At 41.0% G+C, this 24682-nt stretch overlaps 1 protein-coding gene across 1 annotated transcript in view; it reads right to left on the bottom strand.

The window, feature by feature from the left end:
* Positions 1–13983: 13983 nt before the first annotated feature.
* Positions 13984–24682, bottom strand: part of LOC149454706 (pyroglutamylated RF-amide peptide receptor-like) — a 199304-nt gene continuing 188605 nt past the window's right edge. Inside the window, exons 5-6 of the mRNA XM_089687157.1 lie at positions 18050–18147; positions 13984–14878 (exon numbers count right to left, since the gene is read on the bottom strand). Coding sequence (XP_089543283.1) covers positions 14490–14878; positions 18050–18147 — 487 coding nt within the window. The 3' untranslated portion in view covers positions 13984–14489. The remainder of the gene's footprint in view (positions 14879–18049; positions 18148–24682) is intronic.

Genomic DNA, 24682 nt, shown 5'->3' with positions numbered 1-24682 from the left:
TGCTTTTTAAATCTCTGTTACCCTTGTTAACTGCATGGTTTACTGACCCAAGCTGCAGATGACTATGTACCTATATAATGTGCTAATGTGCTGGTTACTTACATTATAACTCTTTAGTAACTTCAGACCAGGCAAGGAAAACGTTTCAAAAGCTTTACTGAAAGTTCTGAACATTACAACTTCAAACAAAGTACCTAATCCCTAACTCAGGCTTGCGGGTGCCCCAGCATACTTGCACAGGATGAAAGTCCTTTCATAGCATAGTCCATAGTTACAGATCTCCGGAACTGGTGTCATCAGGGCAGATTGCAGGTCCCAGCAATCTCCCTACATATTGGAAGTGACAGAAGGCAGGCTTGCTGTCTGAGGTGGAACTGCTCCCCCTTCTATTTTCTCTCTAAACAGCTGGAGATTACATGTTGTGGCTTGTCTGTGTCTTTCCCACCCATGCAGACAGTGTGCCAGTGTCCCAACAATATCTGTCACAGTGTACCAGGGCACATCAAATCTGCAATACTGTTCCATTGCAACATCAACATCTTTCAGTGTCCCATTGCAACATCAACATCTGTTGGTGTCCCTAGTAGACTATGGGATAAAGATAAAGCGAGCGCTCAAGAATCAGCTGCTGGAACACTCTAAGGAATCACTGGACCTTGTAACAAGAATAATATATATATAGTGCAGTGCTGTAATACTAATATAAAATATATGTGAATAAAAGTTCATATAGTCCTTTACACAATAAAGGTGATCATGAACAAAGAACATGTGAAGGTCTCTTCATCATTTAGATGACTGGAATCAAATAGAAAAAATGCGCACTCACCGACCGCGCATTTTAAATGCGCATGTATGCAATGTTATCCAGATGATCGGGCAGGCATGCAGATCAGCAAAACACATTGGTCATCCCCCTCAAGTAACGACATCAGCCTTGGGTGCAGTGATATACCTCCAGGTCCAGAGAGCCCTCTTGCCCCAAGTGATAAGGTGGATTGCGATCCCTCTCCTGGTTACAGGTACCCCAAGAATTGGCTGCTGCAAATCTGGAACCCTCCCCCTGGTTCCCCTGGAAAGTGATCACAGGTGGCGGCAATGTAGCTCCTGAACCCTGCGCCTTCTGGAAGTCCCGCACACAGCGGAGAGCGGAGTCGGTGAGTTTGAGGTGGAAGAGGCTGAGGCGGGGGTTCCTCCGAGGTTCGGTCCGGTAGGACAGAGTCCCGCAAAGCTCCTCTCTGGCCCGAGAGAGGAGCTTTGCGGGACTCTGTCCTACCGGACCGAACCTCGGAGGAACCCCCGCCTCAGCCTCTTCCACCTCAAACTCACCGACTCCGCTCTCCGCTGTGTGCGGGACTTCCAGAAGGCGCAGGGTTCAGGAGCTACATTGCCGCCACCTGTGATCACTTTCCAGGGGAACCAGGGGGAGGGTTCCAGATTTGCAGCAGCCAATTCTTGGGGTACCTGTAACCAGGAGAGGGATCTCAATCCACCTTATCACCTGGGGCAAGAGGGCTCTCGGGACCTGGAGGTATATCACTGCACCCAAGGCTGATGTCGTTACTTGAGGGGGATGACCAATGTGTTTTGCTGATCTGCATGCCTGCCCGATCATCTGGATAACATTGCATACATGCGCATTTAAAATGCGCGGTCGGTGAGTGCGCATTTTTTCTATTTGATTCCAGTCATCTAAATGATGAAGAGACCTTCACATGTTCTTTGTTCATGATCACCTTTATTGTGTAAAGGACTATATGAACTTTTATTCACATATATTTTATATTAGTATTACAGCGCTGCACTATATATATATTATATTGTCCCTAGTGGACTGTCAACATCTGTTGCTGTCCATAGTGGACTGCCAACATCTGTCAGTGTCCCGAGTGGACCTTTAACAGTTTACCAGTGCACAAAAACATCTGTCAGTGTGCCAGTATCCCATAAACATCTGTGACAGTGTACCAGTGTCCCATCAACATCTGCCAGAGTGCACCAGTGTCCCTTCAACATCTGCAATAGTGTGCCATTGCAACATCAACATCTATCAGTGTCCCTATTAGACCTTCAACATCTGTTGATGGCCCTAGTGGACCATCAACATCTGTCAGTGTCCTTAGTGAACCTTCAGCATCTCCAAACTTTCAAAACAAAGGGCAAGTCTACTGCTCTTCAAACTCTAGGGGGGCTGGACTGTGGCCAGTCAGAGTAGAAAATGCCCTGGCATTGGAGGGAGTAAACAATGCCATAGGTTTGGTGGTCAGTGGGAGAAATAGTGCTCCATAGTTAGTGTGAGTGGGAAAATTAGTTCCACATCTCTGGTGTCAGTGGAAGGATTAATGCCTCACATCAGTGGAACAAATAGTTCCCCAAGGTCCAAATAAAGGCAAGCAAAAGGCCACATCAGATCTGTGGGCTTCAGTTTGGAGACCCCTGATGAAAGAAGAATTGGTGGGCAGGGCAGGTGCATTGGAGTGTGTTGTATCTGCCTTTTTGCTTACATTTCATTAGATTTGTAGCATCCTCCTAGCATAGGTTACTAGGCAAATTTAGCTTTGGCTCCTTCTATAATCAAGGGAGCAGTAATTGTTTATATTGGCCTTTTTGATTGCTTCCTCCAGCCTGAGGAAGACACTTCCAGAGCTTAGGGCAGGAGATCAAATCAAATTGATCAGCCTGAATATTTATTGGCTGCCAGCCAATCCCTGGAGGGGAAGTGTCCAGAAGGGGGCTGGAATGTAGGTAAATAGTCTGAGATGCTGGAGAGTAGGGTCCCTTCTCCCTAGGAGGGTCCGGGAAGTGCAGAGGCTGCTGTCGGGCAGCCAATGGACTTAATAGCTGCTCTAACATGCCTTAGAAGTGTCAGGACTAAAGACGTGAATTAACTTTGCTCAGAGATGAATACAGAACAATGCCACATGGTGATCTGTTCCTGAGAGGCACCTTCTCACTCACTGGACCATTTCCAAAGAAGCTGGAATGAGGCAGCTGTCCTGGGGACTTGTGAGTAGTGACTGTGAACTGATCCCTGCAACTTTGTGCTGCAATTGTGTGCTGGAAGCTGTGCTGGGTACCAGTAATTGCACATCTACGCATGGTAACCAGATACTCAAAGATTTACCACATGATCTTCAGCTGTGTGGTCTTGAACTGTTCACCACTATCCACCATTACTACTAGGAGAGACAGAACCCTAATTGCTAACTACTAAGCATTTTTTAACTATCTCAAACTCAAGTTCCATTTTCCCTGTTGAAGTCCTTCAAGCTATAAACCAAAAAAGTAATCCCCTAGACAGTTTATTGGAGCCATTGTGAATGGACTGTTGCTTGTATGAATAGGCAGCCTATTTACTGTTTGGGAAAACACAGTGTATATCAAAGGTCCCTGTGGGGATTAATATTATTATTATTATACAGGATTTATATAGCACCAACAGTTTGCTCAGCGCTTTACAATATAAAGGGAGACAATACAGCAACAATACAGTTCAATACAAGAGGGTTAGGAGGGCCCTGTTCCTTGGAGCTTACAATCTAAGAGGGAGGGGCTGGTGGTACAAAAGGTAAAAACTGTGGGGGATGGACTGGTAAGAGGAATAGAAAATTCTGTTATTAGCTGAAGGCTGGATAGGGTTCCCTGAAAAGATAGGTTTTCAGAGACCGCCTAAAAGTGGGCAGAGTTGGCGATAGTCTGATAGATTGGGGTAGAGAGTTCCAGAGGATGGGGAGGCTCTGGAAAAGTCTTGGGGACAAGCATGGAAGGAGGAGACAAGGGAGATAGAGACAGGAGGTCGTGGGAGGAGAGGATGGTTTGGGTGATATTTGGAGACAAGATTGGGGATGTAATTTGGGGCAGAGTTATAAATGGTTTTATATGTTATTGTTAATGTTCTGAATTTTATTCGTTGGGAAATGGGAAGCCAGTGGAGGGATTGGCAGAGAGGGGTGGCAGATATGGAACGGTTAGTAAGGTGGATGAGTCTGGCAGCATTCATGATAGACTGAAGAGGGGATAGCCTGCGATGAGGTAGGCCAATGAGGGGGGAGTTACAATAGTCAAGGTGAGAGATAACAAGGGAGTGAATAAGTTGCTTAGTAGATTCCGAGGTTAAGAATGGGCGTATCTTGGAGATGTTGGGGAGGTGAAGTCTACAAGATTTGGCCAGTGATTGGATTTGGGGCTGAAAGGACAGATTGGAGTCCAGGATTACACCTAGTACCCTGACATGAGGGGAGGGACTGGTGGTTGTATTATTGATCTTGATGGAGAAGTCAGGGGAGGGGGCATGGGCTGGAGGGAATAATATGAGCTCAGTTTTGGAAAGATTTTGTTTGAGGGAGTGGAGTGACATCCATGCCAATATGTCACTTAGTAGGTTAGTAAAGCGAGAGGAGACTGAAGGGGTGAGGTGAGGAGTAGAAAGTTAGATTTGTGTGTCATCAGCATAGAGATTGTACATGAAGCCATGGGAGTTTATCAAGTGACCAAGGGAGGAGGTGTAGATGGAGAAGAGAAGGGGTCCAAGGACAGAACCTCGAGGGACCCCTACAGAAAGAGGAAGTAGAGAGGAGGAGACAGAGTTATAGGTAACGATGAAGGAGCGCTGTGATATGTAGGAGGAGAACCAGGAGAGAGAGCAGAGTATTGAAGGCCAAGAGAGTGGAGTTTTTTGAGGAGGAGGGGATGGTCAACAGTATCAAAAGCCGCAGAGAGGTCAAGTAGTAAAAGTATAGAGTAGTGGCCATTGGTTTTAGCAGATAGCAGTACAGATTATTTTCTATACTATATAAGGAAGGCTGACATAAATTATAGGGCTGGTTCATTGAAGTGGGTTGTATACCTTTGTTTCCAGTCAGATTCCATAAGGAAGGAAGAAATGAAGGAGGGACAGATGCATTGGAGTGGTTTGCATGTCTGTATTTCTGGTTACATTCCATTACATCTTTGTTTAAACTATATAAGGAAGGAAGAATTGATTGGTAGAGCAGGTGTGTTGGAGTGGGTTGTGTACATGTGTTTCTGGTCACTTTCCATGATATCATTGTTTTAGTATATTAGGAAAGAAGAATCAATTAGTAGGGGGGTGCATTGGAGTGGGTTGTCTACCTGCTTTTATGGTCACATTCCAATAGATCATTGTTTATACTACTCTATATAGGAAAGGAATAATTGATTATCATGGCAGATGTGTTGGGATGTATTGTGCACTTGTGTTTCTGTTAATATTCCAATAGATTATATTTTATTCTGTAAAGGAAAGGAAAAATTGATTAGGAGGGCATGTGTGTTGGAAAAGATTGTGTGAGAATCATTGGCTTCTTTATAAAAGTACTGTTATCGTTTAGGCAAGTTTATGCAGCTTTATGCATTATTTCATACATTCAGTGCTAAATGGATGTGTAAATATTCAAGCTTCAAGGTCTAGTAGCCCACATATTTTCTTTGCACGTTGTGTTCCTGCATATAAAAATAACAAATTTCTATCTTTTGTATTTGTTGTGCTTCAAGCTGTGTGCATGTTGTATCAATACGTTTGGCTCTCTCTTTTAAGTAATCTCCTCTCACAGATTCTTTCGATATCAGATTCTTTATTATCAGGCTGGGAGGCTGGAGATTTTCCTCTCTCCCAGAAAGGGGATTATCATCACAGGCACAAAAATGGCAATGTAATTCCAGGCAGATGAAATTAGGATTTTGAATGGTTTCTAAATGCAATAGCAAAATTCCTGGGCTCCACAACACATATATTTTTTATTTTTCCTATGTAGCTACATATTTCAAAACTTATTGAAAAAAGTTAAGTCCAATATGCAAAAGTTCATAGATTTATAGTAATCAATGAGATTTTACTTTTTAAACAAATAAAATCTGATTGGTTGTTGTAGATTACAGTTCTTTGCACATCACTTTTGCTCCTTGTACTGCTGTAAAGCAGATCTAACATCAGATCTATTTTTTTCATGTTAGGTGAAAGCCTGCTAAGTATTGAATAAAGTATTTATTGCCACTAGCAAAGATCACAGTACTCCCCCTGACAATGTCTTGCTTTTCTTAATCTGCTTTTCTCTCCACTTTGGTGCCATCTTTACTAAAGCAAAGGTCAGCAGCTAATGTCTTGATTTAAATGCTGACCCAGAGATGACACAATCATGTAAACCCTAGTACGTGTGTAGTGTCTGACACAGATCAGCCTTTTGGTACAGCCTCTCACCTTGTGAGCTGCTACAATGCTGCAATCACTGCGGGAGGGAGACAGAGGAATTGCTTCTTCTTGTCTGCAGCAGATGGATTACACCATCCCAGCCTAGACAGGGTCATTTGATTAGAGCTCAAGGGTGGCTTTTTTATTTTAAATGTGCAACTATTCTGGACAATGATACTGTTGCTGTATTAGGAATGTATTTGTGCAGACTCCCTTAAGGCAAAAAATAGGCATGCTTTGTAAAGTTCCATCAATCTAGACCTAACAAGGTAATTTTCCTTAATTTATACCTGGAGCATGGTCAGTTGGCACTGTGCTTATAACCTCTTCTGAGACATGTAAATCTTGGGTTGCAGGAAATATGGTCTGGACTAAACATTTTCCAGTAACATACAGACACACACTATCACAGGCTTTTTCAAACTTATTAGCTCAGAGGAACCCCTTCTAAAGTCAGTTCATTAAAGATTAGTGGCAATAATAACCTTTATATTGGTGGTCAATGCACCTTTTATAGAATGATCAGCAGGCCACCTTTAAAGAGAGCTAAAGAGGTATCAAAACGCTGGCTCTGCCAAGTTGCCTCAGACTCAGAAATATTCAGGTACCATCAGATGGCAGTTCAAGTAGCCAGAGCTCAAGGATCTCAAGCAATCTCTGGGGGAACCCTAGGGTTTTACAGAACCATGGTTGAGAATGACTGCACCCTCAGGTTAAAGCAGAACTTTAAACAAATGCATTTCAAGGGTCAAAATAATATGCTTCAAATTCATGTTTTGCCTGACTCCTACAGTTACTAATGTGTTCCCAGTTCAACACCCTCTCCCTCCCAAATTTGAAAATGATTCACATCAATTTGATGTAAAAAATTTTAACCTGATCCTCTTCCTGGCTGCTAATTGGACAATAAAAGACTCTCACCACATGATGTCTCTGTGCTATCCCCTCTTGTGAGCATGTACTGTATATTTTGTTAGACTGACCAGCTGAGCATTTCCCCTTCAGTCTGAGTACTGCTGTACAGGTGATTGCAGAAAGCTAAAATAAGGACAGATTCAGACATTTGAACTAGCTGTACTTTAATCAGTTATGTATTCATTTAAATGAAATTAAATATTTGTCTTTTTATTAAAATCTATTTGACACAATTTGGCTGCATATACCATTGCATTGTTGGTGGACTCTGCAACCTTTTTATAAATTAAAAAGAAAATTAAATATATCTTTATTTTATTGCATTTATGTGTTTCTTATCCGCTTGCCCATCGCCCTATAGGAAAAGTACTGCTACAGGGCAGCAGGGCTGCACAAAATCACGTATATATACACAATTTGCATTTCCGGGTAGGGAGTGCGCGCGCCACAGTACCCACACCACCATTGGCGGCTAGGGATATCAATCACTGGGTACCGGACGGAAATTCCCCGCCAGGTGATTGTCGGGGAAAGCTGACAGGGGAGAGACCCACCGGCACCCAGCGATCGTCGGGGAGAGCTGACAGGGTAGAGACCTGTGTGTAAACAGCAAGGACATGCTGCTTTGCATTTCTCTGCACGTCTCCCTAGTAAAACACACACAGCACATAATGTAAAACAGCACGCAGCACACAGTTAACCCTTTAATCACCCCTGATGTTAACCCCTTCCTGCCCATTGTCATTAGTACAATGTCAGTGCTTTTTATTATCACTGATCACTGTATTAGTGTCATTGAGATGTCAGTGGCAGTTAGTCAGTTCCCACCCAGTGTCAATATGCCTGCTGCAGTCCCGCAGTCCTGCTATAAGTTGCTGATCGCCACCATTACTAGTATGAAAAAAAAAAATTCCAGTATATACTGTATACCACCATTTGTAGATACTATAACTTTCACGTAAACCAATTAATTTACACTTATTATGATTTTTTTGTTTGTAAAGACATGTAGCTTAATACATTTTGGCCTAAATTTATTAAGAAATTAAATTTTTTACATTTTTTTAAAGGATATGTTTTATAGCAAAAAGTCAAAAATATTGTTTTCTTTTCAAAATTGTTGATTTTTTTATTTATAGTGCAAAAAAACAAAAAATGCAGAGGTGATCAAATACTACTGAAAGAAAGCTCTATTTGTGGGGAAAAAAGGACATAAATTTCATGACCGCGCAATTGTCAGCTAAAGTAATGCAGCACCATATTGCAAAAAATTACCTGGACAGGAAGGGGGGGTATATCCTCTGGAGGACAAGTGGTTAAGATATCAGTTCAGGGATGAACTTTTGTTTTCCTTTATCTAAAGAACAACTACTGTCTAATAAAAAAGCAGAATATTGTTTTAAACAATGTGATTACCAATATGCAAATAGCCTTTTCTTTCAGTCCAGAACCTGATGCCCTCAAAATGTGTCTATGACCACTTCCTCTACCTCATGATGTTGGGTATATAGAGAAAAAAATTGAATTTCCTACTGTATAGTGATTGTCCAACATTTACTTTGGGTCAGATCTGTCGGCAAAGATATGCTGCAAAAGAGTGTCCACAAACTGGCCCATGCTTACAATGGTGTTTTCCTTTATTATAAATTATTCTCTACTGAATTGCAATGTGCCTTTTTAACTTGCTACTAAATTTGACTACTCCAGGAATACTCAATTTTATAGCACAGACCTCCTCCCCCCTTGAATATCATAGCCCTCTCTTCTTGTTGAAGTGTCTCACTTGTCCAACACACAGCCCCCTAGCTTGTTATTACCCCTTTATGGGAAGCTACATCCTTGGGAGTGCTGGGAGTGGGGTCATCTTCTCCCTATATAATGACACTGCAGTGTAGAGTAGAGAGGGTTTTTCGGGAAGAAGTGACTTGAAGCCAGCCAAATGTAAGTCACTGGGAACCTTGAGAATCAACCCTTGGGGGTATCCCCCAAGCATATATGGAGGAAGTATACTAGAGCTGAAGTAATTCTGTGGGAAGGAGAGTGAGGAGGAGCTTGGTGGCACCTGATTTGCCAAAGAGTTATGGAGAGAGGCTGAATGTAAAAAGATGTGAAGGAGCTGCTCTCTATTACGTTAATGTTTATTAAGTAAAGCATCAGAAAGGCTGAGCATGCGGACAAGTTCCAAAATATCCTGTGTAGCCGGGTGCTTGGCTAGAGACAGAGAGCAATTTAGTAGTAGTGCTCTCTGTGCTCCCAATGAACATCAGCTGAATGGGTTAACACTACCTTGCTTCTATCCATCAAGGGGAGCTGAGAAGCAGAAGGAGCTCATGAAATTTGATGGTTGGAAGCATTGAAACATGGGAGATGACGTTTTGGAAAGAGGCTTTACTTTGGCAATCTATGGACCACTGGACTACAATTCCCAATGCGAGCCAGGCATAATTAAAGAGAAATCTGTATTTACAGCTGTATAAGAGCTTTCTCTTTGCTGCGAGGAGACCGAGATGTGCACATTGTTGCTCCTGTGTGCACATCATCCTTCCACAAGCCTATGTCTGTGTGCTGAGGACTGGAGTCACTCCAGGCAGATCCAAAAGTCTAGCTGTTTCACAAGAACTTCGCTCAACTTGAAGCAAGGTTTGGCGGCCCAGCTGGTTCCAAGATACCTCAATGCGTCACTGTTGTGCAGCTTTTGGGAAGTCTCGGGGCACATTTGAAACCCCTAATATTTTCCTGTTGGTCTCCACTGTTCTAAATATTATCTGTGATGGCTCAGCTGCACCTCTCACCGCCTATATAACCTTTAGCGTAGCTGTTGAGGGTGGAGTGAAGAGGAATACTGTAGAGTGGGGTTTTTCAACCAAAGTTCACCTTTTAAGCTGATCTGCCCAACAATGACTTAGTTTTTCCTGCTGCAACTACTGCTTGGTACCACCAGAGAGCAGGACCTATAGGCATTGACTACACCAAGCTTATTTTGCCCTGACAACCAACCACTGCCTGGAGTCCCTGCACTTGTGCACTTCTGCCCCCAGCCCCACCAATCTATGTAGTCCCTAGCGCATGTAGAGTGGGAGCCCATCTTCTCTCTGGAATGGATCAGAAAGGATAACAGTGCAGGAAGTGAGAAAGTGCAAGCAAAGCCAGGTAAGTTGGGGTGGGTATAGAGACCTCCTATGACTCCTGAGACAGCCTGGGCAAGGAATGGTGGGAGAAGGGGGGATGACAGAGGCCATTAGGCAGCCTTCAGGCCACCTGCATCTGGCCTATGGTGTTAAACCACAGGTGAGTTTTAAACAAAGATAAACTTTGCATTGGTATTCAGAGAAAAACATTTGTTTACCTGAGAACCAATGCAAAAAAATGGAGGATTTTTCCCTAAACACCAATGTGGAGTTAACGTTTTTTTTTTCCCTGAGCACCAAAGCAAAGTTAACATTTCTCTTTCATTCATTAAAGGACACAGTGGAGACCTTGCTGCGAATGTCCTCAAGGATCAATAGTTTGAGAAAGGATGCGACTGCGAGGGCTGCTAACATCACATCTAAGATGCTCAACAGCAGACTCTGGGCTTTTGGATTTCTGCACAAGGGAGGATTATACTGCATATGAAAATAAAATTGTTTCTTTTATTTTTTATTTAAAAAATAGTTAAAATGAAAGAAGATTATTGAGATGAATTGTCCATACATAGCTACCTCGTCAAGGCTTGGGGATTCCTTAAAAGGTTTATCTTATGTTGAACTAGGTTACTTTTTTTTTGGGGGGGGTATTTGATAGTTATTCTTTCCTGAAGTGACCGTGTCTTGAAACAACAAATGCTTAATAATACCTGTAAAGAAGAATGAATGTACCAAACTCTCCTGCTGAACTCTGCTCTGATCCAGAGAAATCCTCAAGTGAGGTCTTCTGCAGGAAAAAGAACTTCCAAAAAGATCAATCTCTTGATTAACCCTCAGCAATCAGTGGTTCCTTCTGCCAGCCTTTACATCTCTACAGAGTCTTGTGCAATGTTAGACACATGGATGTAATGAATGGCCCAAATAGGTGTTAGACCACAACTTCAGCCAAAACTATTTTTTCTTTTTCTTTTTTGGTTAGAGTCGATAAGGATTAGAACCTGTTAGGTTTTAAATGCTATTTGTGTTCCTGTTTGGAAGATTTTCCCTTGCTGCCTGGTGAAACCCTTAAAGTACAACTGGAAATAAGGGAGAATTTCCCCTAGTGGATATATTGACAAAAAATAAAACATAACATAAAATTTAAGCATCTGCACTATACTTAAAATGTTATTTTATTGTTGATTTTGTCTCCATTTGGATTGATTGCTCCTTACTTAATTTTCCAGCGATGGAGGAAACATCTCAACAGGACACCGAGAACAATAAAATTCTGGTAGATATTCAAAAATTTTGCTAGTAAGTGCTAACAACTGACCAGTTATATGAAGTGGTCATTTTCACATGTGGAGACCAGTTTCTTATTGTTCTTTTTTGTGGAAAGGGGGTCAAACCATTCACAGCACATGCACTATATCTGTTTGTCATTTAAACCTGGTTGCCCAGTCATTGGAGAAATGACAGACAAATCTCAGCGGAATATGGTTGTCTGGGTGTCAGTTATCCCACTATTAGAAGATCTTTGTATCACCCATGTGATAGTGTATGTTGAAGTTACAGTTTCTTATATCTGTCCATCAAATATTGGAAAATGGAAATGCTGAAAAGGCATATGGGTAGCTCTGAATTATGAGAACTGTAATTTGATCTGATACCAGCCATTTAAAATGTGGAAATAGATCTGCTTGCCAGAGTCCCCGAAAGCAGTGATTATCAATAACAATGCAGAAGTTTGTGTTAAGTGGACATGAAATGTATATCTTGCTTTAATTAACGCCAATGACAGGGCTTTACCAATCCAATGATTTTGAATGATAACAGGAACAATATGTACAACATATATTCATGAATTTATATTCCATACTTAGCACCACCTTGGTAAGGCAGTCTTACTAATGTGCATGAAGTGGTCCTGCTTAATGTACACTTGATCTTCATTTTGTATTGTTGTCATGTCTGTCCTCTGTACATCATAGGTTAGTGGATGTGAAGCTAAGTACACTCAGAAAAAAAACACTAGTGCAGAACAGGTTCAGTTCAAGCAAAAAAATAATTAAATGCTGCTACTTAACTTGTGGCATTTGCATTTTATATTTTCAAGGTCAACTTATGAAGTCAACAAAGCAAACTCATTTAGTGTATTGATGCAAATATATTTGAAAATCAGATGATAAATTGATGCAAGCTGAAAAATCAATATACTACTCCTTGGTGGCAAAGACAGTTTGACCTAATGGGCAAATTCACATGTTGGATCTCTACAAAGCAGGCCTGCCAGATGTGTTTTACATGGAGGTAATTTGCTGCAGTGCAAAAGTGCTTATATTGTGCTTGTATTAAAAGAGGTATATAGTCCAGAGAGAGAGATATCATTTTGCCCCTGTACAAATCATTAGTAAGACCTCATTTGGATTATGCAGTTCAGTTTTGGCTTCACAAAAATAACATTGGGGAACTGGAGAAGGTACAGAGAAGGACAACCAAACTGATAAGAGGCATGGAGGAGCTCAGCTATGAGGAAAGATTAGAAGAACTGAATTTATTCTCTCTTGAGAGGAAGAGATTAAGGGGGATATGACCAACATGTATAAATACAACAGTGGTTCATATAGTGAACTCGGTGTAGTGTTATTCACTCTGAGGACATCACAGAGGACAAGGGGGGCACTCTTTACATCTGGAGGAAAAAAGATTTAATCTCCAAATACGGAAAGGTTTCTTCACAGTAAGAGCTGTGAAAATGTGGAATAGACTCCCTTAAGAGTTGGTTCTGGCCAGCTCAGTGGATTGCTTTAAATAAGGCCTGGATTCTTTCTTGGATACACAAACTATAACTGGTTACTAACATTTATAGGTAAAGTTGATCCAGGGACTATCCGAATATCTTCCCCTGCAGGAGCAAATTGGATCATGTTTTGCTGGGTTTTTTGCCTTCCTCAGGATCAAGTGTGGGTATAGGATTATAACTTTTTTATCATGGTTGAAATAGATGGACTTTTGTCTTTTTTCAGCCAGACTAACTATGTGCTAAATATTTCAAGGAAGCAGTGTAAAAATTTGGTCATACATAAAGTGAACTCCATTTCAAACCCATCAATATTGAGCACTGAAAACATAGTTGCAAAAGGTGGACAATTTCTATGAATTTTATCTTTCTTTTCTAAAAAACAAAGATAAGCTGGAAACAGATGTGAGAGCCAAATAAAGCAGCAAAAGGTATTTCCTGGGAGTTAATGGAGTAATCAGATGTTCTTCCAATGTCTGTTTTATTTTTCCTAGGATGACAGGGTTTCACTCTTAGAACTTGTCATATTAATATTATATCTGAATATATAAAATACAAGTTCATATTTGCTAATAAAAAAACTTGCTCCCCACCCCTCTTACCTTGTACATCCACCACAATAACCTCAGATGCAGTGTGGCTGAAAGCTACATCTTTAGGTCTTTTCCTAAGTGAATATTTTGAACCAATCCTATGTGTCTAACTTTCATGGTTCCTAAACATCTCTTCAATTGGAAAATAATAGACCGGTGAAAAGGTTGTACTCAACCTTCATCTTGCTATTGGTATATGCTAAGAGTTTCTCCTATTCTCTCAAAATATATTGATGGCAGGACGGGTCCCCGATTGTGTATGTGTGGAATAGCAGTTATGCGTTTCTATATTTATGACACATATGGTAACTGCTAAAGTAAAATAAAAATCTAATTTTCTGAAATGATAATGAAATACTGTTATTTTGTATCAATTTTATTCAGTCTTTAAAGAACAAGAAAGGATATAAGTTGGTTGTACCCAGATGCAAAAAAAACAAACACACACACATATAAGTCCTGCTTGAACTGTACATAATATTTACAGCTATTGTATCAAACTGTTCTTATTCTAACTCTTTTTCCCTGAGAACTTGATCTGCAGAGCTTCAAAATGCATGCACTGGATCCATGTAACTACCAAAAGGATCTGAGGACTAGTGCAAGAGGGGTTGACTCCTGTTTCCAGCCCCATCTAACTAGTTAACTTCTTTGAGTTATAGCCTTTTATTGGCACAAAGTTTACCTGAAAATGCATGTTCTGATTGGGGCATTAGGAAAGAAATATGCCCTTTAAGTATAAAATGAACAACAGTATTATAAATGCCATGGTTCTTAAACATCACTTAAAGCTGTTGCTTCCTATTATTTTGTGTCCTTGTAAAAAGCTTCCTTTGACTGAAAGCCCATTTCTGGTTCAGTGGTGATTATGCAGACTGTCCGTTGGGTAGGAGGTCTTTATGAGAGTTTACAAGAGGGTAGGTGACAGACTCCAGTTTGGCAGCTGGAAATTGCTCACATAGACGTAGCTCCAAGTTCTCTGCGCTGAGTTGACTGTGAGGGCTCCGTCCTTCTCTCCTATGAGGAAAGTTGCATGTCCCAACCTTGGGCTTCTCCAGATTTTTACAGTCCCGTTTCTCAGCTTGTTCTTGAACTCTAAAGTGACAGAACAGCACAGCCACCAGGCTTTTCTTAAAGTTTTCATTCATAAAAGTGTAAACCATTGGGTTGTTGAAGGAGTTGAAAAATCCAACTGCTTGTACAATGGCCACAATCATTTTTACTGTGACATCATCATATTCCTCTTCCAGGTCATCTGTAGACAGTAATAGGGGTGAAAAATAGAACAGAGGTCATACTTTATTTATTAAACCATTCTCTGTAAATATGGTTGTACATGAAATGAAATCCATCACAACTCATCAACACTGAGCATTGAAGCCATAATTGCAAGAGGTGAAAAATGTCGTAGATTTTATCTTGCTTTATTCTAAATAAATAGAGATATGCTTGAATTTGGCACAGTCAACTAGGACCACATATACTTCATAATTAAGCAAATCATCTTCCCGGTTCAATAATTCATCTTCCTTTGTCACCGGTCTGCCTCCAGCCTTCTAAATTGACAGTGAATATGTGTCACCTGTCTGCTCCAGCCTCCTAAATTGACAGTGAATTTTCATCATTTCAGTCCAGTGAGCAGGAAGAAGAGACAGGATTCCATGATGATCAACCAGGAAGTAACTGTTTTGACCACCATAGAAATGGCTAGGCATAATTATAAATCCTGGGGCAGGCAAAACAGTATACATTTACAGTATGTATTTCAACTGTGTATTTATTTGTTTGCCTGGAGTTTAACTTCAATCTAGAGCTTTGGGGCATCAGAAGCTGTTTAAAGGGTAGAATTTGGAGGCACACACTGTTATATAGCAGTAAAAAGCTCATCACACAAGTTACAATATGATTGTAAAATCTCTTTTTAGATCTACCAACAAGAATGTAGTACAAGAGGCTGCCTGTACGGATTAAAAGTGGTAGGGTAGGTATGTAGGTCCTCATATTACATAGTTTTGGTAGATCTAAAGTTTAATGTACAGTGGTATTGTGGTCAGATCCTAACATGCATGCTGAGCTTTAGCTATGGTCCATTACAAAAAAAACTAAAGTTGATCATGGCCATTGACGTGAATGGGAAAGATCTGCAGTAGAACAAGACATTTTGAAATGTCTGTCCTAGAATTGAATAGCTGAGCATATCAAGATAAATTATGTCTGGCAAGTCTTTGAAAGCTTGTAACCTTCTCAGTTGTTCAAAGCACACTGTGCTGTTAGGCTGGTATGTTTAAAGTATAACTAAAGGCAAAATTTTTTTTATTTTGGATGGAGTAGAGAGGGATTAGAACCCATCTATCAGGTTTTTATTGGTATCTGTGCCCCTGTTAGGGAGATTCACCCTCTCGATTAGTCCTGTTTACTACTATTACCAAAAATCCCAAATTTTGGGTTGTCACAATAACAGAAATAGAGGGGATATCTTCCAATGAGGATGCTAGTTCTGGCTACTCTTGAGGTAATCAGGAATTTCCTCATTTTGGAAGGATTTCCTGTTCTGGCTATAGGATAGGGAAGTGAAGACACACAGACACAAATGGTAAAAATAAACCTTAAGGTATTATAAACCTACCTTACTCTATTCAAAAGGCAAAAAAATAAAGTCTTGCCTTAAATTCTACTTTAAGTTTGCAAAAAGCACAAGTACATAACATGGGATTAGATTAAGCAGTGTATTATTCTCTGTGATTGAAAGCCACCATATTGCAGAAACATTGGCTCCTGGGTATGGTGAATCACTGCTCACTCACAAAAGGGAGATAGTTGATCTTAGATTTGGTGGACTAGGTAATGGGTTAGTCCATAGATATAAAATGTATGTATGATATATGAAAAGGCAAACATTTTTGGGGGGTTTTTTTTTGGAATGAGTTAGAAACTGTCAATTTTTATTATTGCTGTCTGTGTCCCCAAGAGATTCACTTTTTCTTTTTGTCCTGTTTACTATTATCAGTAAAAAAAAGAAAGTGATAACAACAAAATTATAAGGGTGTTACCAGAGCAAGAGGGAACCTTGACTTTGGGGAGATTACTTCTCACTTCCTGTTGTGTTTTTTGGGACAGAAAGTTATATTGCTATGGCTATTTAGTTATATTTAAGGCATAAATATAGGTTGAAGCAAGGCTTTCCATATTCATATGCTAATGAACTTTTTGGACTGGATCATTGGCTCATGCTACAGAAAGTGATGTAGGCAGCAAGAAGAAGGGGAGAAAAGAGCTTGGACACAACTATGTGCTCAAGACAAAGGAGCAGCAATAATAGTTTTGCTGGACTCCAAGAAGCAAGAGGCAGTCTGAAGATATCCTGAATGAAAGAAAGAAGACTCAATCCCCAGGAAGAACCAAGTTAAGTAACTGTTTAGTAGATGCCTATCATATACATTGTACGTTGTTATTTGCTATAAAGAATAGATAGCTTGTGCATATTTTGTAATACTTTGTATGTCTTGATTTGTTGTTCCTACAATTGTATGTGCAACATTTTTGTTTAGTAAAACACATTAATATACTACAGAGGTTTTTATACTTCCCTGCTTTTACCACAAAGAACCTTAAAAGATTCAGGGCAAAACAAAGGTAAAGGGAATTCTTTGCAAAAGCACACAGACAGCAAAACATTAACTGACACGGACTCTAACTTTTTCATACTCTATCCAGAACAACATCTTAGCTACAAATATACTTTAAGCACCCATATTAACAAAATATATCAGAATCATTTTTAACCCCTTCCCGCTAGTGCCTCCCAGCCCTTTAAGAGTTTCAGAAGGCGGGACGGGCGGGGTTTAGGGATCATGTGACTGCCGTGATGCGTCATCCAAAGAGCAGACTGGGACCTTTCTGCGAGTACCGAACATGTGTGCTGGGAGCAAGCAGGGCGCGCGCTCTCAGCACATATGTTTTTTGTTAATTGCACGCAAATGTGCGGCCGCTCGGTGTCTAGGCCCAGATGCCGGAAGGCTGCACATTTGTGTGCTGCCGGCGTGAAGAGGTTAAATTGTGAAATACTGTACATCAGAACCAAAGGTTGATGAATGTTATTTTTAAAAATAAATAATATTTTCAAAACAATAAGAATACATTGAGAAATCATTTTGAAGCATACAGCGAAGTGCCGCAGGCCCATAGTGCCTAGACTGCTAACAGCCAATGCTCTACAGACTTCTATCTGTGACTAGACTAGATCCATACTTTCATCTAGTCTAGTCAGGAGGTGGGAAATTCTCCAAAATTCCTTTTGGGTTTATTTTTTACATATTGTAAATCTGTGTAACATTAATCTATTTCATGGATCACCTAATCCACACATATTGTTTAATTCTGTACTTTTCCTCCTACGCTCTATGTGCAGTCCATGTACACAACTTACTGTATTCAAATAATATGTGGACCACATGGAAGGGAGCCCAGCAGGCTGTGAAGAAAAGGACTACAATGACCATCATCATTACAGCACGTTTTTTCTTCCTGATAAAGAAGCACACAACACCTTTCATTAATCAACAAATTGCCTAATGACAGAACATTGTCTAAAAGTTACTTTCTATAAACATGATATATCACCATCTTACCGAAAGGGTCAACTGCTGAACTAAATAGCATGAATTAAAATGATGTATCATAATGCAGATCATTTCCTATATAAGGTGAAAAACTTATATTGGCTCTTTACTAAGAAAAATTAAAACTGTGTTCCTTGAAGAATCTCCGCTTTATGCCTATACTCTCAGGAAGAAGGCAGCTTGATTTAAGTGGTATTACACCCAAAACCAAAAATTTAATATATTGTAGCTTGCCCATCCTTAGATGTGGTGGCTGCATTAGTTTTCTTTTCATAGGATTTTTTTCCCTCTGTTTTCACCTGGTGATCTGGTCAGTAACACACCTGCTGTATTAGAGTGCCCCCACTGTGGATGAAGGAGCACAGGGTCACCTCTGGACAGCAGCATTGCCAGTCTGGTAGGAGGGTAGTTTTAGATGTACTAGCACATTTAGATACACAAAACAAATTGAAGCCAAACTCCAGCTAATACTTTATACGCAGTTACAGCAAACAGTTGTTTTTCCTTTTGGGATAAAGGTTTTATATAAATAAAAAAAAAGCTGATCATTGAAAGCAACCAAGCTAGCGTTACATAGTTTGTCTTATCTCTGTAACTGATAAATTCTGCTGGACAGCTTTTTCTTTTGAAAACAACAGATTTTCTGGTTGGATCACCAGCTGAAAACAGAAGAAAGAAAGCTTAAAAAAGAAAAGGAATACAGCCATCACATCTAAGAATTAGTAAGCTGCAATATTATAAATGTTTGATTTTAGGTTTAATACCACTTTATTACACTCCTATATCCTTTCATGCAATTATAGTGACAGCTACATTTTTAGAGTAAATACTGCTTTGCTGCTGCCCCTGCTCCACTTTTTTTTCAGTGGGAGTCAGATAATTGGATCATTAAATGACAAATGTCCTTTTAACTAATGATGCACAGTTGTACTTGTTGTTAAAGCTTTTTTTAAAAAAATATGATGTTACATTTACTGTAGATTATCTATGATTCCAGCAGCATGGCTTGGCCATGTGTTCGCATCTATTTGTTGTATTCTAGCTGTTCTTGGCGACTACTAAAAGGCGCTGCTCCATCACAAATTACTTTCTGTGCATTGGGTTGAATGATCAGCCAGCAGCAGATGTTTCAAAGCACAGCATGATCTAGGAGGCTGCAAGCTGGCAATATTGCTGTAAATAGGGAATATCTTCAAAAAAGGCAATTTTTACCGTTTGCTGGGACCAGCACAAATGACATTTTTTTTTAGTGAATTTGCTTGTGTTTGTTTTTAGACTTCTTAGATGGGAGTGTTGTAGGGACAGTTTCCAATGAAAGACTCTCAAGGTGTAAATGAAGAGAAATAGCCCTTTGCCCCCATGTAAGCAGGACTGGCTTAATGACATGCATACCACCCTGCGTTATGAGAAACTTATATACAAACATAGAGGATGCCTGGCTAAATTTATCAAACTATAGGATGGCTGGCTTTCCATTCCTGGCCTGGCTCCAGTGGAGTTGGTGCTGCCTCATTTGTTAGGATATGGTTAGACTTGTTAGTGGAGGGGTTGTCTTTCTAGGACAGTTCCAATTTCATATGGAATATGAATGATCATAATACCGCTCTAGTCATGATTTTTTTTTATTGGTTTTTGCCTTGTCTAAAGAAAGTGGGGGTGTTGTCGTACCATCTCTACTGCTTACTGCTTTATTATACTATGCTTGTATGATTTCTCAGAATCTGTACTCTAATGCTCATTACCATCTTTACTGTATGCTGTTTTGTGACACAGACATTTTGGAAATTGTACCTAAGTTTTGTTCAATAAACGCTTTTCTAATTTAAAAAAAAATGAGTAGAAATGTCACTTGCATATATGTAGGTAAAATCTGTTTTGAAATAAATTTCCCCGACTAAAGGTAGTAAAATACAGCAGAAAATGAGTAGCTTTAGCTTTTTCTAAACTGGGCTGAAATAAAAAAATATGTGGTGGAATTTCTTTTTTCTATTGCCCAATAGACACTCCAGTTTCTGTTACTGTAAGCTAACAGCATTCTGTTAGTTAAGGGTTTGTGGAAAAGGATTTCCCTGACAAAGTGGCATGGAAGGATTAAGTGGCCATAACTTTTGTGCCACCATGGCCGGATCTAAGGGGGTGCTGGGGTGGGCTATGCCCCCCTGCCCTCAGATATCAGTTGTGCCCACCCAGGTGACCTGCGGACGATCAATTGAAGTTGTGTAAAGCGGCTGGCTGCATCTATCAAGTCTAGTGTCTGTGACACAGTCCAGCCAGCACACTCCCCATCCCCTTCCCTGCATTGACAGGAGAGGAGAGATTGATGTGCACCTCCTCCCACCCCTCTTCTTGTGTCTGCCCCGCCCCCTCCTCATGTCTGTCCCGCCCCTTCTCCTCGTGTCTGCCCTTCCCCTCTCCTTGTGTCTGCCCTGCCCCTCTCCTCGTGTCTGTCCCGCCCCTTCTCCTCGTGTCTGCCCTGCCCCTCTCCTTGTGTCTGCCCCGCTCCTCTCCTTTTGCCTGCCCTGCCCCTTCTTGTGTCTGCCGCGCCCCTCTCCTCGTGTCTGCCCCGCTCCTCTCCTTGTGCCTGCCCCGCCCCTTCTTGTGTCTGCCCCGCCCCTCTCCTCGTGTCTGCCCTGCCCCTTCTCGTGTCTGCCCTGCCCCTCTCCTTGTGTCTGCCCCGCCCCTCTCCTTGTGTCTGTCCCGCCCCTTCTCCTCGTGTCTGCCCTGCCCCTCTCCTTGTGTCTACCCCGCCCCTTTTTGTGTCTGCCCCGCCCCTCTCCTCATGTTTGCCCCACCCCTTTCCTTGTGTCTGCTCCACCGACATTGCAATTCCCAATCAGGGCTGTACTTGAGAAGATGTGTGGGTGGGAAATTTGAAGCACTGCAGCTGGCAACTACATGGTGGCTGCAAAATTGAAGCCTCTGCCTGAGCCACCAGATCAGAGTGGGGTGAGTGAGCTGAGCTCTGCCCAATGCTGAACTCTCCCCATCTCCTTTCCTTCTCTCCCCCTCCCCCCTTTATGTCCAGTTAGCACTCAGGGACAACTTTAGTACTATTGGTATAGCTGGCAATCTGCTAGTTGGCTAAACTGCTGGGGTTTTAACTCACAGGTTTGTGATGCTTCTGTTTTAATACCTTTCTGCCCATCCCCAGCATGGTTGTAGGGACCAGTTTACTTGAGTATTGGTCTCTGAAGAGCGATTTGCATTCAGATTGCTCTTCAGAGAGCATTTGGCAGGCAGTGAGGAGGTGTTGTCCTCACCACCTGCTTTAACCCCTAGAACCCCACACTAGTGCACTGGAACCACATACATTGCATGCAGTTGTGGGGTGCTTATGAGGTGCTCCATTCACTTTAATGGGTCATGTTCAGCAGGCACTGTGCACACAAAATGCAACAGAGTATATAATTCCTGCTGCAGCCATGAAGCAAAACATCATAGTGTAGTTGTAGTGCTTGTGTGCTACTATGGTGTATTAAAAATAAATTTACAAAAAAACAATAAATTTTAATTTTAAACGTGTGGGTTGCTTACACCATACACATACCCATATTATTGTGTACCTAAAGTCAATTATTTGTGAAATATGTGGCGCGCTCCACTAGTAACCAATTGATATTAATTAAGTCTATTGATAACCTTATGTGACCAAATCTGTTAAATAATAATCATATATATCATATCGTGATCCTCCAAAGAAACATACTAATTTTTAAAAAATCAACCATCAATTCATGTGCAATCTTAAAGCAACAACATTTATATAATTTAATTATATCAATTGTGATTAAATAAAATAAAATAAATCAAATTAAAAGAAATTAAATACAATTTTAATTCAAAATAAAATGTATAAAATTAATCAAAAAGTCCACTCCATGATATTTTCTCATAAAGTGCTTCTTCTCCTATATGCTCTCACCTTATTTTTTTGACCAAACCGTTAAGTAAGGTCAAAAACAGCTTGTGTCCCTTTAAATGGACTTCTGGGTTATTTTCAGGCTGTATCCTTATCCCAGATGGATGGATGGAGTGTAGTGATATGCTTTTTCCACAGCGGGTCTTGATGTCATCCAGAGCCCTGATTTCCTGGATTATAGTGAATGGATGGATTTCTCCCTCTCTCCTCCAGGGAGTCTTTCCACTTCCTACTAATCATCTCCTTATCTCTCCATGTGTTGATAGCATGTAACAAATAAATGTTTGGCAGCTCCCAAAAGTTGGCTTCTTGTTCACCAGTCCCACTATAAGCCGCTGATCGCTGCCATTACTAGTAAACAATTTAAATAAATTCCAGTATATGTACTGCCATTTGTAAATGCTATAACTTTCATATAAACCAATTAATTTACAAGTATTGGGATTTTTTTTAGCAAAGACATGTAGCAGAATACATTTTGTTGTAAATTTATGATGACATTTGATTTTTTAAATTTAATATTGTTTTTTTCTCAAAATTGTCGGTCTTTTTTTTATAGCGCAAAAAATAAAAAGCTCACAAGCGATCAAATACCACTGAAAGAAAGATCTATGTGGAAAAAGGATATAAATTTTATTTGGGTGCAGCATTGCATGACCGCGCAATTGTCAGTTAAAGTAATGCAGCGCTGTAACGCAAAAAATGGCCTGGTCAGGAAGGGGGGTAAATCCTCAGGAGGGCAAGTGGTTAAAGGGATCACTCTGCCAAACTCTGATGTAAAAAGAGGACTCTGCCAGAATCTGATGGAAGGGTCACTCTGCAGAATCTGATGTAAGGGAACACTCTGCCAGACTCTGATGTAAGAAGGGGAGTCTACCAGAATCTGATGTAAGGGGAAACTCTGCCAGACTCTGACCGACTCTGGTGTAAGGTGTTGGCACTTTGGGGACACTGATGTGAATGAGGCACTCATCCTAACTGTTGCAGTCTGTATGTTGTTTTGTATATTATTTACACCTAAGTCAATCAGTACACCTAACCCCTGTACTCTGTACATTCTGCATTGATATACAGTAAATAGACCTGACCAAGGTATTCATTGTCTCAGCAGTTGCTGGTTTTAATGAAATTCTTCCTTATGGTAGGCTCAGTAAGGCAGTCTATACATTAGTTGTTCTTTGTTCAAGAGCGTGGTTCCCATGTGGATGTGGAAATCACTCCTGCTGAGGTATTGTGTTCTGACAGCGGAGAGACTTATCACTTAGAACTGATAAGTGCTGCCAGCTGTAACTGGTGATCCTGATCATGTGGAAATTTTCCTAGAGGCTAGTTGTACAGAAGTTGATCGGTTGCCCTACAAAGTGCTGATTCCTGCCCTCAGTTCTGCTAAACCCTATCCTCTGACCTGTTGACCCCCAGTACACTCCGCTATTGATTGCTGTTTTTGTAAACTGCTCTGCAGACCTCATATCCTATTCCCCCCTGACATTTTGTACTGCACCCCCATATCATACTAGTTAGATCCAGCCCTGTCTGTCACTTTAATCATTCTTATCCACCTCCCACCCGCCATATAAGAAAATGACAGCCCCTCAGGCACAGCGGATCACCGATCAGCGGAAAGAGGAAAGAGCTGATGACGTTGGCTCTGTCATGTGATCAGCTGTGTGCAATCACAACTGATCGCATGTAAATAAGGAAATGCAGGTTATCGGTATTCCTCTCCTCACGAGCTGTCAGCGTGACAGCTCGTGAGGAAAGAAGAGCCGGTAAGCGGCATTCCTCAGAGGGGACATCTACTCTGATCATCAGGGTACTGATGATCAGTGCCCTGATGATCAGTGTAGCCCCATCAGTGCCTCCTGTCAGTGTCCATCAATGCCACCTGTCAGTGCCCATCAGTGCCACATCAATGCCACATATCAGTGCCTACCAGTGCACATCAATGCCACATATCAGTGCTCATCTGAGCTGCCTTTCAGTGTCACCTATCAGTGCCAGTCAGTGCCACCTATCAGTGCCAGTACAGTGCCCATCAGTGCCGCCTATCAGTGCCCGTCAGTGCCGCCTATCACTGCCAGTCAGTGCTTCCTATCAGTGCCACCAATCAGTGCCATATATGAGTGCTGCCTTTCAGTGCCCAACAGTGATGCCTGTCAATGCCCATCAGTGCCACCTACCAGTGCCTCCTCATCAGTGCCCATCAGTGGCGCCTATCAGTGCCCATCACTGCAGCCTCATTAGCGCACATCAGTGATGGAGAAAAATCACCTATTTACAACATTTTAAAACAGAAACTTAGAAAAAACTTTTTTTTTCAAACTTTTCAGTTGTTTTTGGTTTGTTTAGCAAAAAATAAAAAACCCAGAGGTGATTAAATACCACCAAAAGAAAGCTCTATCTGTCTCAAAAAAATAATAAACATTTCATATGGGTACAGTGTTGCATGACCGCGCAATTTTCATTCAAAGTGCAATAGCGCTGAAAATTGGCCTGGGCAGGAAGGGGGTAAAAGTGCCCG

Source organism: Staurois parvus, unplaced genomic scaffold, assembly GCF_062004578.1.
Source record: "Staurois parvus isolate SC_StPar_1 unplaced genomic scaffold, SC_StPar_1.0 ptg000420l, whole genome shotgun sequence".
Lineage (NCBI taxonomy): Eukaryota > Metazoa > Chordata > Amphibia > Anura > Ranidae > Staurois > Staurois parvus.
The sequence above is the reverse complement of the archived record's forward strand: the minus strand, read 5'-3'. Positions and strand labels throughout refer to the sequence as shown.